The sequence below is a fragment of the Haliotis asinina genome, chromosome 11 (genome assembly GCF_037392515.1).
Source record: "Haliotis asinina isolate JCU_RB_2024 chromosome 11, JCU_Hal_asi_v2, whole genome shotgun sequence".
Lineage (NCBI taxonomy): Eukaryota > Metazoa > Mollusca > Gastropoda > Lepetellida > Haliotidae > Haliotis > Haliotis asinina.
In genome coordinates, this window is record NC_090290.1 from 42,675,084 (window position 1) to 42,689,321 (window position 14,238).

The 14,238-nt window shown below is 37.3% G+C and overlaps 1 protein-coding gene across 1 annotated transcript in view; it reads left to right on the plus strand.

Moving 5' to 3' along the window:
• LOC137255809 (sorting nexin-13-like) overlaps positions 1 to 14,238 on the plus strand; it is a 45,719-nt gene that overhangs the window by 1,576 nt on the left and 29,905 nt on the right. Inside the window, exon 2 of the mRNA XM_067793351.1 lies at positions 12,449 to 12,561. Coding sequence (XP_067649452.1) covers positions 12,449 to 12,561 — 113 coding nt within the window. The remainder of the gene's footprint in view (positions 1 to 12,448; positions 12,562 to 14,238) is intronic.

The following is a 14,238-nucleotide window of genomic DNA, read 5'->3' on the forward strand; positions in this document are numbered from 1 at the left end:
ACAACTTCGAGGGAATGGTTCAAGCTTGTATAGAAGAAGTTACAAACATAAAGTCTGTAAATATAATGAGATAATATGGTATGAATACGAGCTCCTGTTCCTCAAAGCATTCTAAGAACTAAGGTGACCATTAGCCTATGACAAAGTATAGGAGATAAGGTCACTTCAACAAAAAGATCACTTTGTGGAACAGACACTTGGAAATATTGACTCTGAAGTTTCATCCCTAGTTTTAAGTACTGTAGAGAAAAATTTAATTTCCTGTAGTGGATTACATACCATGGCTAGTTGTGTTTTGATAAGTGATACATAAGTGGAGTGAAAGCGATATGTTAGTGTTGCAGAGCTGATAGGAAAGTGTTGGTAAAGATATAACTTAGCTTATATAAGAGTTCAGTGTTTATACTTTCAAAAAAAGTAGGAGAACCTGGACTTTGAAGATGTGTAGAAAGAAAACCCATTGAGGAACGTAACAATGAAATTCATCTTGTGCGTGCAGCATCATTTCACGTTATCACCACATGCAAACACAGTGAATGGGAAGCACGTCCACAACGTGGGAGCTTCCTACACATGCATGGGGTGTCATTATAAATCTTGATGTTTTTCAGGCAGGTCAGTAAATCACCTTAGACCATTTTTCCCGATAGTTTTCTTGTACTGTGCATGGTAAGGGTTTTCAGGGTCAAATCACACACTACTGACTGAAAATTGTGAACCTGAAATTTTCATGTCATACTCCAGTCACCTCACAAGGGGGATAACTGAACAAACAGCTTTGCTTTGAATGTAATCGATGTGGTGATGCATTCTCAAAACATTCATTACTATATCATCAACCTTGATTCAATCCCATGTATCTCCCAGTTTCAACAGTCGCACATTGAAAGTACTGTTCCCCTACTGTTTTCAAAGAGTATACTTTATGTTGCGAAAAGATAGTATCTATTCTAAATGGACTTCTGTAATCATAGTATGGATTCTCATTACCATTATAGTATTTTGATGTAATGTGTCACAAAAAAAATATTTTCCCTTGCTATAAATAGGGGCAGGTGACATTTATAAATACATGGATTGCCAGGCCTGCTAACCATAGTATTACTATTAATAATAGGAATGACAAGACCCGTAACTTATTATCCCTTACGTGGGACCCGTGAAGGTCCCGGGGTAGAATAGACCTTCAGCAACCCATGCTTGCCATAAAAGGCAACTATGCTTGTCGTAAGAGGCGACTAAAGGGATCGGGTAGTCAGACTCACTGACTTGATTGACACACTTCATCGGTTCCCAGTTGCGCAGATCGATGCTCATGTTATTGATCACTGGATTGTCTGGTCCAGACTCGATTATTTACAGACCACCGCCATATAACTGGTAATAGCTTAGTACGGCATTAAACTAAACTCACTCACTCACACCACATTATGGATGATTAACCTCCTTTCTGTACGTAGCAATGTTTCGGTATAGATACTTATACTGTTTTCAAGCATGAATCGTGAATTATGCATGAAAACGGTATAAGTATCTGTACACTTCATTACACATGCTAGTTATAAAAACTACTTGTAGTGTAGCAATGTTAATAAAACCAAATGTTCAGCTTTTTTGGACATTTCATTCAGTATTGTATAAATTGATTTTTAAACATGAGTGATTTTGTGAACTGACTGTTGCTTCTATTAAATGTGTTTACAACTGATGGCTATTTCTATCCAAGTTAACTAAAACCACACACAGCAAACAATGCCTCGCGGAACTATAATTAAAATGGTAAATCATTCACTCCAAAACCTCTTGTCATGTTTTTATTGCCAATTTGTTTGTTACCAGCTGTTTATTCACCTCACTTCACTCAATGGATGCAATGTAGATTTTTAATGCACATAATAATTGTATGCTTTATATTATAAGGGCCTTTTCGTCTCCTTACTATTAGGGGCGATGGGATGGCCTTGTGGTTAAAGCATTCGCTTGTCATGCAGAAGACCCAGGTTTAAGTCTCCACATGGGTACAGTGTACAAAGCCCATTTCACTACCCTGATATTGCTGGAATATTTCTGAAAGTGACATAAAACTCACTCAATCACTCAATCACTCACTCACTCACTCACTCACTCACTCACTCACTCGCAGTTACTTGAAGTCACTGACAAGGGATTCATATGTCCTGAAAATTGTATATGCGGACAATATTTGAGAACTGCAAAGATCCAGGTTATTGTGTCTGTATTTTCATACAGACGATTACCTGATTTTGACATCTTTTGGGATCAGGTTTAGTGGGCGTTTGACACACAGTGTTATTACCCAGTTCTATACATGGAGGCTTATGTTGTTGATCACAGGATATTCTAGTCCAGACTTGATTATTTACAGATCGCTGCCATACAGCTGGAATATGAATCATACAAAAATACCAGGCCTTGCTATAATTAACCACCCTAAATGGCTGGTAAAAGACAATGCACTAAAAATAGAATGCAAACAGTATGCTTTGGTGATTGTTTGTTTTTCTGGAGTATTTAAGAAGCACGAGTATTATAGTTGGGCTCTTCCACACACATATTCAGTATTGTCAAATTGTTCTGCATCAAGAGTGCTTGGGTATACTGGAGATATAGTTTCATCCAATCTGTGCTTTTGTCGTTATGGACTTCCTCCGTAAATAACATCTGCCTCTGACTCCTCAGTGTACAGGTGTATCAAGTGTCTATTCTGAAACAATTGCTACTTCATGACAATGTGTGAGAATCATGTGAGATACAACGACAGTGAATGCTTACTGACTTTTAATCATGTAATAAGTGAATTTTCAGTATTTGCAAGCATAGTACATTAACAACAGACTACAATCAGTGTTCTTGATTGAATCGGTAAAGTAAAAAAAAACTCTCACATTCCCTGTTTAAAGACTTGTTATAATTTGTATGAGAACAAGGGTGACCCTGTCAGAGTTGCCTCCCTTGGGCAGACTGGAACATACAATCGTTGGTATCATTCACAGCGTCATTGCAGGACACGGGTAGCATGTACAGAGTATGTGCATAGCCCATACAAGGCAAGGTATCATCTGCCAGTTGCATCTGATTTCACCAAAACCTCAGAATCAGTTTTGACATTCACATATAACTGAAGTCAATTCCCACATTTTTGCGAATAATAGCAATAATTGGAAAAGGCATATATCAAGACAATTAAATTAAAACAAGTCATAGTGAGACAAAACTAATCCTTGTAATTTTAGACATAGACAATTGGCAATTAAATTACAGGAAATGAACACTCTTTTTCCAACTTCAGAAATTAAATAAACAATGTATTTTCGCTGCCACCACTTTGGTGTTGCGGCAGGTCAACACACAGAATGGCGGATATGCTGGATTTCTACACAGGCAAGCTTTGTGTAAGAAAAATTGTGATACAAACATATTTGTTGTTACAAGTTTTTTTTCATCATGTGCTCCTAATGATGTGCTTTTTCAGGGTCACACTATCCACAAGGTGTATAAAGGACAAGGTATGATAAGGGTGGTTTTTGGCCCACTAACACAGATTGTTTATTTTATATGATGTTATTTCACTGCAGAGGGGCCCAAAATGGGTTTTATCAGTTCCCATTAAAAGTAACAAGAAGTCTGAAATATCGGTGTGCAATAATGACTTGTTTACAACTGTCATTTTATTTACGTACAAATTACATCAGTTTCATAACAGGTAGTCATGCTGAAAAACATGTCACTATCAATCACAATGTTTTAAGCTCAAGTGGCCCAATTAGGGTTGCAAAACGTCGTTAATTCAATTATTTGCCAATTGTGTCCCCAAAACTCACTCACAATTCACAACTTTTTTGGCAAATCAATTTTACAACATGTGAGCATGATAACCAATCATGTTGTACTTAAGATCACAGGGTCTGTTTGGGTAAAACTACATTTTGGGCACACCTTTATGTTAACTTGTAAGTGTTTCAAGTCCGTATGAACAACCAGTTTTAGCAAATATACAGTTAACATCTCAATCATCATATGTTATTACAATAATCAATCATGTTGCAGTAAAAATCACAGGTCTTGACCTCAAAGGGGCCCATTTTGGGTGAAATTATATTGTCAGCACAAGTTCATATTGACACAATGCAAGTGTTACAGTCAGTATTCAAAAGACTTCACAGAGTAATTATTCACAACTTATCCACTTTAAAGATGTAAAACATCCACTTTTACTCTTCATTCACTCAGTCATCAATCCCAGTTTCTGATTCACTGTCAACAACTGCAACATTCAAGAGTGTATAAACCTAAAGTAGATCAAAATATATCAAATATGAATTTTAAAATATTGTGAACAAAGGAAACGAGGCCAACTTGAAAAGATTTACATGATGTTAATTAAAGCTTGTTTCAACATAGTTGTAACATAGATTATCAAACTTAAGAAGAAAAAAAATACCATATTTGGATTTGATATAAAACAGTTAAGTTAAACATTGTAGGCTTGATAAACAAACTTTGAAAAAAAGAAAGAAAAGTTACATGGATTTGAACCTGCATTTCTGATAACACACAAAAGAACAGTCCACTATTGCAAAATTGTTTTCTGATTTTTTCGTTTATGTTTTATATTTGAGTTTTAGAATTAACAAATAAACATCAGTTGCTGATATGACTTTTATTTTATGAGTTATACAAGAAAAAAACTTACCTTGTCAGCATTCAGTGATTCACAGTGTGGTGTGTTTTGCTTCTGCTTTGGTTACTGTGCATGTGCAGTAGGCGTGATGCACTTCGGGTCTTTCGGAGCGCGTACTCTATTCTTTAAGTTTGCTGATCGTCATATTTTTATGCAGTTTCTGTGCATCGCTGTGTTTGTATGCATATTCACCTCTTACTCATTAATGTATATTTCCTCGCCAATCATTTTTTTCTTTGTTAGGCCTGAACCATTATTCTACCTATTCCTCTGCCTTACAAGGTGAATTTAACCTTATATGTTACACTTTAAAACAATGTATCACTTGACATCTGCTTGTGAAGATCATCTACTAGACCTTGATACAAGGTTCTTTGATAAACAGATGATAGAACAACTATGCTCAAATTCTGGCATAATAACAAAGATTCTCACCTTTAGAGTACTGCTTGATCATATTTTGAAAATCTTCAGACATCTTCTTACTTTTCTTCTTACTTTTCTAACAGAAACCAACTACCAAAATCCAATGTTTACATCACATAAATCAGCCTTGCAAGTGCCTTATGATATTGAAAATTTTAATAAAGATGTTGATATGTGTATTTTAGAGCACTACCATTCAAAATATAATGTATTATGGCATAGATAAATAAATGTGATGGATAGATTTTAAGGATGTTATTTTATGTCAGTGTTTATTATTTGAGATCTTGTGTGGGGCAATTTCATAAACCAAACAAATGTACTTTTTAAAACTTTTTGATGTGAGCAAAAGCGTGACCCACCACGTGTGGTGTGAAATTGGAATTGGTCATGCTTTTGCTGACACTTTTCTATCACTCTGAAAATCAGAAAATGTAGATTTCTAGAAGATATTGTAAAATATGTTAACTTTGAGGTCTTCAAAGAGGAAAAACACTAGAAACATGAAAAAGCAAATGGAGGTAACCTCAACACATAATTTAGCCCTTTTTATGCTAAAATTATCATGTTGTAAAATTTTGATAATCATGACATGTGGGCCAATAAGGGCCGCTATCAAAGCTTGTCCTTTATAATCATGATAATGAAACCTGAAGAATTTATTGATATGGTTTGAGTCATCCACTGTAAGAATGGAGTTTCATTGTTTTAAGATTAATTGTCAGTTGATTTTAATCTTTCCAGTCATCATCTTTTAGTCATTATAGCAGTACATTAATTTCTGTTAATCCTTGCATCAGTATGTGGAGAGACCAGGAAGTATGTAGTTTATATCCCATGTATTGATTATTATCCGACAACTATCGTTAATAATATATAGCTGTAGGTACAAATTCGTGCATTTATGATTTATCACCATGTGTACCTGCTGAGCAATATCATTAAGATAATGTTATGACTGCACATTAACAAACTACCTTTATATGACGTAATAAGTTTCATTATTGTTACATTCTGAAAACGAGACAAGGCATTCCTGACGTTATTAACTTAAGTTGCTCAGGGGATACCATCTGTGGTAGCAGTACCATGATAGCACCGACTAACATGATATTAAACTCCATCGGCTCCTGGCACTGCAAGCGGCATAAGGAGCTCCTACAGCACTGAGTTGTGGTCATATCAGCAAAGTAGATTGAGGTTGAATGAACGTTCACTCTGTACCTCAAAGACATAACCTACGCATCATATTATGAAATGCAGAGGCTGAGACAGGCTGTGTATCCGGGTAAAATACACATAGAAAATTTCAAATTACATATTGAAAAATGATTGTTGTGTACCAATTACACATTTAATGTTAGATACATAGAACGTATCTATGGAATGTATTTATAAAAATTGTTTGCATAATGAAAAAGAGATCAATTGATCTCAATTTGCATTGTTGGTATAGGAGTAGTGCACAGGCGCCCGCACAGGTCAGAAAATCGATAAACTAACTCCCGGTTTACTATCCAACCCCCTTACTATATAACCTATAAAGGTGCATCACCAAATCACGGCGACGTGATCGAAAACAGGACAATTACGCACTCGTCATTGAATATATCCTATTTTCACAAGTCTCGTTATTATCAGAAGCTTCTGTCCATATTTCTGATGTGTGTGGGAGGCATGTACACAGGTCTCTCAAAGGGATGCACTTGTTGATTTTGATTAAATTGCCAAAGACCGAGTTGCTGTGCCGGAAGTATGCAAAACTAGATCGTCAGAGACAGTCTTTATGACCTCTGGGAATCTGATTGGTTAATAATGCAAACTACAACTTCACGTGGGTGAAAACACTGGAGTGTCTTTTGTACACAATAGTGTTGGCCAATCAGATTTCCAGACCTAGTTTTCACGACCTAGTTTTGTCAGTATGGGATGAGTGATTTTTAATGAAATCATTTCCATTATTTTCAAGTTGGTTTTGATTGAGTGTGTCACAAGGCAGTACATACCTGCTTAGTAAACTTACTAAGTGACATATACTAATGGGTACAGTACCCACATGAATCAAATCGTAGGTGGTGCTCTTTGATGGAGCTCTTGAAATGTAGTTTGAATTTTGGGCTGTGGAATAGCCTAGTGGTTAAGGCATTTGCTCGTCACACCAAGGAACTGGATTCTATTCTCCTTTTATGTACAATGTTTGAAGGCCAACAGCCCTTGTGTCCCTTGCTGGGACATTGCTAGAATATTGCTGTAAGCTGTTTAGGACTGAAAACTCACTCTCTTCATCTAACTTTGAGTTTAGTCATTTGTCTTGAACAGTTGTATTGCAAAGATACTGTTTGAAAATTCCATGTGTTTTAGGTGTTTTGTATAGTCACCAATGTTTTAACCGAAGCTAATTTTGTTTGCTTATGAACAACCAGATACTGAATGCATGCCTTTTTCACATGCTTTTTTCTTACATTTGTTTCAATATGTGAAAAGTCAAGACGACAACACCAACTACATTGTCAACATTTACAACATTTGTTGTGTGACCTCTGTTTACTTTGCCTGTGTGAAGTCTGAGTGCCCAGGGTGCATGTATAAATTTAGATGTGGTGTTCCACTTAAAGCTTACAGTTTCTGGTACCTTTTGGTATGGACTTACAGTAACAAATTATCAAAAATGCAAATTGAACTTATGAAGTTGAAACATAATCCAATGAAACAATACCTCAAAACCAGAGTCAAAACAAGTCACTAATTTCGCCCCAGCTGGGGTGGAATATAGTTTCAAGAACTCTAGTATGCTGCACACATAGAGCATGCACAGTGAATAGGTGCATACAGCTTGAAACGGGAGGCCTGAATTATAAGGTCATGAGCAAGGGTAATCTAATCTTGGTTGTGTACACTAATCTACACATGACATAAAAAAACAAAACATGATGTTTGTGATAAGCAGCTTCTGTCACACACAAAATTTCTGTTTTATTGCCACCTGCCAGTCTGCTAATGAGTTGTTTATATAAATGACAATGCTCACTATGTAACTTCAGTCGTTGACCACATGCAATTTGAACTTAACACCTGTCACACTACATTGTATATGCCATACACAGAGAGCTCTGAGGGGATCTACATCAAGGGTGAATGGTTACATATTTAGTCTTGGATTGTCAACAAAACTTCCTGAGCATACAATAGGAGCAACCCATGAATATAGACCTGATTTTGTGGGGCCGGTGATGTAGCCCAGTGGTTAAAGTGTTCACTCATCATGCTGAAGACTTGGGTTTGATTCCTTACATTGGTGCACTGTGTGGAGCACATTACTGGTGTTGCTGGAATGTTTCTGAAAGAGATGTAAAACCATTCACTCACAGACTCACTTAAGAAGAATTACGAGAATTACACACAAACTTCATCAAGAGAAGTGTAAATCATAATTGTAGGTTTAGTCATTGGATCAAAAACTGTCGGACAATTTTGTTTGAATCTACCACCGATTGAAATAACTGAAGACTCAGGGTCAACTTTAGCTACCAGGGCAACAGGGTAGTCTAATGGTAAAAGTGTCAGCCCCCTCATGCCAAAGAACTGGGTTTGATTCCCCACATAGGTACAATGTGTGAAGCCTATTTCTGGTGTCCACCTACTTTATTGTACAGCTATGACTGTTCAAACTACTATACTTGATCAGCCATAGAGCAGCAATGGTTTTGCAAAACGAGACCCAGGCTGTCAATCTGCTGCCATTTTCCAGTCATTCAAGACCAGAATATATTTTAGTAGAGTGTACCGCAGACTGTTAATTTATTCAAGCGAATACTCTGTTTGCTCCACAACACAATATATAAATACAGACCAGATTTGTAATTTAATGCAATACCATACTGTTGGGGTGATAGGTATCACTCGCATATGGCAATATATTGATTATTACTCGTTAACAGGTGTGAAGCATTATTTTGTTTACCTGTCCATTGTCTCTCCCAGTGTTGGCTTCCATGTGTCACCAATTTCATGGTATTGGAGAAATTTTTGATTATATTAATTTGTTTCTATTGTGCATTGTCTGAAAGGTTTATTTCAGGTCTGTGTGAAATAGCTCTTGCAGAGCATTATCCGTTGTTTCTATTCAGAAAATATATTTTTCTTTCTGTCATTAGTATTTCTGTGTATCTGATGTGATGAATGTGGAGAAATTATATTGAAATGTTACTTCAGTGTTCATTATCCGACACGTGTATTTAATTCTAAGCTGGCTATGTCATCTTCAACCTCACAGCTATGGATGTAACATAACCAATATTTTAACAAAATCACTTACAGTGAATGTTTAATAATGTCCAAGGGTGAGTCCTGGTGATTTTGGTCGGAGATTTTAGTCAGATAATGTTTGTTTGTTAGCACAGGCAGTGCTAAAGCCCCAAGTTTGATTCCCCACATGGGGGCAATGTACGAACCCATTACTGCTACCCCCTGCTGTGACATTGCTGGAATATTGCTGACAGTGGCGTAAAACTAAATTCTCTCACCCACTTTGTGAGCACTATTCCACTTTATATTTTTGGTTTTACAGGACTAGAAGTTTATATTTATTAGCCTTGAAGACTTTTCCCTATTTGGGTAAACTTTTGTCCATCTTATCTCAGCAGTATAATGAATGAGTGAGTGAGTGAGTTTAGTTTTACACGCTCTCAGCAATATTCCAGCTATATGATGGCAGTCTGTAAATAATCAAGTCTGGACCAGACAATCCAGTGATTAAGAGCTCAAGCACGATCTGCGCAGTTGGGAACTGATGACATTTGCCAACCATTGAGCGACCCTGACTGCCCGATGCCGTTAGTTGCGTCTTATGACAAGCATAGTCATGCTGAGCAGTAAAAACAATATAAGGCTGAAATATCATGGAAAGAATGAGGACCTTTTTTCAAGTTCAAGGATAATGGGTAACAATTTATTATGCACAGTTTTGTTTTTCCGCTTGAAAAATTGTACTCAAAATTTAGATGTTAGCTGTCAAACAGAAACTGCAAATCAATATGCATGTCTGTGGTACACATTTAAAATGTCACATGGAGTATTCAGACTCACACTTGGTATGGGCGTATAATGTCTTTTACAAATGTAGGAACCACTTAAAGTGGTTGAGGTGTAACTCAAGAGTACATACGCTGTAAGAATTGTGTTACATCGCATGTTGAAAAACATTTGTCATACACTTGTGTGTTTCACAATCGGGAGAAACCGTGGACATGGTCTTTTTGGCTTCAAAATGTGATGAGGATGTAGTAAAACTTGGTTTTAGCAGTAAATGATGTATAATAAATTGTTAAAGTAATGAATTTATCCAAATGACATAAAATCACCTATGCATCAGATGTGTTAATCATCTTTGGTACAACTATTGTTACTTCATAAGGTTGGCAGATGTGCTGTGCCCTGAGCTACTAAATAACAGAGAATGTCACCCCAAACAACATAGTTACCAGCAACTGAAAAGTGTTAATCTATCTGGAACCATGTGAAATCTAGGTCTGATTCAGACCTTAGCAACAAGCACCTGTTATACATGGTGATAAACTGGGTTGCCATACTCTGAGACTTTAGGGACGGTGAGGTAGCCTAGTGGTTAAAGCGTTCGCTCGTCATGCCGAAGACCTGGGTTCTATTCTCCACATGGGTACAATGTGTGAAGCCCATTTTCTGGTATCTCCCACCGTGATATTGCTGGAATATTGCTAAAAAAGTGGTGTGAAACCGTACTCACTCACTCACTCACTGTGACTTGATTGCTTATGAGTCATGTTGCTCCAAAAGGCTTGATTTAAAAGATGTTAGCCTGCTTGCACCTGCCAAATTCCAGTTGCACTGCTTTTATTGCAGTATGTAGTAAAAGAAATATGGTGTTGAAATATTTTGTTGGTATATTTAGAGGTTTTCCCTTTCAAAAATTGACTAATAACAAGGTTGCACCTTGTAATATTTGGTTGCACCAGTGCAAGTAACAAAGCACTCAATCAAGCCATGGTAGGTTGACGCTCATAGTCAATCACTATATTGCCTGGTCCAGACCTGATTATTTCCAGGTTGCCTTCAAGAAACTGGAATATTTCTTAGTGAGACGTGAAAAAACAAATATGCATGTGATTGACTTTGAAAGGAACTGTATTTTGGTTCATGTGAAATTGATTTGGTGGGTGTAGCTCTGATGGTTAAAACCTGGCATACGATTAATGTTAAATAAATATTTATTCATATATTTGTTTCTGTAAAATTTACTGTTACCATGTTTACTGTAACCACTATGCATGAGATTAACTAAACTAGGCCAGTTATTTCTTCTAATAACTGACTGTGAATTCGCTCAACAGCAGATCATTAAGGGCCTGCTATTGATCTTATTGATTGTTGTTGCCTCAGTAGCTGGGCCTACAAAGTCAGGTGTATGGATGAAGGTATTAGTAGAAATGACTTCAGCTGGGTCCAAGAATTCATCAAGTAATGCTAATATTGTTTTTGTGTGGACTTAGTTGACTGATCGAAAAAGCTACCTGCCTACTGAACCATGATTCACAGTACGTCATTTATTTGGTGGGTAGTGGGGTAGCATAGTGGTGAGAGTGTTTTCTCATCATGCCAAAAGTCTTGGTTTGATCCCCCATGTGTACAATGTGTGAAGACTATATTTGGTGTGCCTCGCAATGATATTGTTATGATATTGCTGAAAGCAATTTAAAACCAAGCATGCTTACTCGCTCAGTCTCTCTCTCACTCTCCCACTCACTCACTCACTTCATCTTGCAAGGATTAATGTGTGTGTAGAACTATAAACTATTTTTCAGTATGCCAAATAGGTCTTCAGTAACGTTGACTGTGTTTGTTTCAGATGATGATTTTGAGTGTTGTTACAGATGATGGTGTTGTTACATATGATGATGTTGAGTGTTGTTACAGATGATGATGTTGAGTGTTGTTACAGATGATGTTGAGTGTTGTTACAGATGATGATGTTGAGTGTTGTTACAGATGATGTTTATTGTCATTGTTTCAGATGATGATGTTGAGTGTTGTTACAGATGATAATGTTGAGTGCTGTTACAGATGATGATGTTGAGTGTTGTTACAGATGATGTTTATTGTCATTGTTTCAGATGATGATGTTGAGTGTTGTTACAGATGATGTTTATTGTCATTCTTTCAGATGATGATGTTGAGTGCTGTTACAGATGATGATGTTGAGTGCTGTTACAGATGATGATGTTGAGTGCTGTTACAGATGATGATGTTGAGTGTTACCGATGATGATGTTGACTGTCTCTGTTTCAGATGATGTTGGAAGGCAGCTGGCTATGGCTGACACTGGCTGCAGGACTGTTTCTGCTGTCATTTGGCAGCTTCGGGCTGCTGTTTGCCATCTACGCCCTGGCTGCGGCAGCAGGGTAAGTAATACTACTGATATTAATGAAGCATATATCCATTTAAATAGTGCCAAACTCCTCACTACTGGCAAACAAGGATAAATTTGACCGAGCGCAAAGAATGCATGTACGAGAAGTAGACGATGCACGGCAGTGAGCAAACCCATTTGGTTGGGAGAGCAGATGTTGGCTAGTGCATGTGCAGTGCATGATGATGAAATTGATTCCATACGTAGTTGCACATGCCTTACTCACAAGACTCTCACGCTTCACCTATCATGCTATGCTTTTTGGTTGCGGACAGCCAGGGGTCCCCTCACTCACAATGGCAAGCACCGTCATCATCTGTAACAACATCAAACATGTTGATGTGGGTCAGTTGTCACGCCGGTGCTCAACTTATCCTTGTTTATATTACCAGCATGTATGTTCACAACACTAAGAGTCAATAGCACAGCACATTACTACCCCGGATAAGCCAAGTTTGGCACTTGAAGGTTATAGTCACGTGACTTTGTCCACCGGATACCCATTTCCCTTTTGGGTGAACAAAGGCAAATTTGTACAAACTTACAGTCCTCCCTCGCAATAACGCACTTCGCGATACCGCGGATTCGGTGAAAGGGCGGGGTAATCTGCGGCTCCCTTATAAAATAGTTGAACTGCAATCAGACCTGTTCACGAAATAGAAATAGCTCATCAACAGATCAGCTGTTGTTCTCTGATAAATTAGGTAAACTAGTGAAATTCAGTGCAGATGGCAACTGACAGTGTTTATTGTACATATCAATTGTGTTTCACATTCTTTAAACATGCAGGGTTTTCTCACAAACAACCATACCGTCTTCTGCTTACCATATTCATGAGGGTCCATTTTTCGGGTCTACCACAATAGCACCAATTTCTCTTATTCTCTTATTCATGAACAGATTACAGTCTCAAAATCCATGGACTCTGAAACCCACGTTATTGACTCAATCAAGTCATTTTTAACAATTAAATGGCCAACATTTTGTTTTTTACAATCAAAGTTGCAAGTACCGCAAGTACTAACCTGATAGCAGTGTAAAATAATCTGTTACAATAACTGCTTAATATATGAAATATTCTGATAATGGAATACAAGTTCTTGGATGTAATATTATCGGATCGTTTTTACCTGAATCACCAGTGTGCACAGCTGATTGCTATTTCTGGCTTAGTTGAATAAATTGTAGCATAACAGGAACAACAATTAAGTTAGTATGTCTAGTGATACATTTTAAGTTTCCCGTACGTATACATGTTTTCATTTTTAAAGTCTTTTTTATTCTCACCTTCAACAATACGATATGGTTTTGACTGGGCACAATACACAAAATAGCAGTTTTGTTATGTCCTTGGAAATCATGATTTTACTTGGCCTTTGTTCCACATTATGTATAACGCGGATGTCTTACAACGCGGGGGGGTCATCCATGGACACCAAGACCCATGTTATGGCGAGGGATGACTGTACTTGCCTAAGGTGAGACCACATGCAACACTTATGCTTAATTGTGGGGCAGGAAACTAGAAACTCTCCGAGTCAAGCTGCCAAATACAATTACCCATCCAAGGTGTCTCCAGGCTCTACAACTGATTGCTATTTCTGGCTGTATACCCATACATGAGACACATATACATCGTAATCATAATCCTTACATATGCAACAGTGCA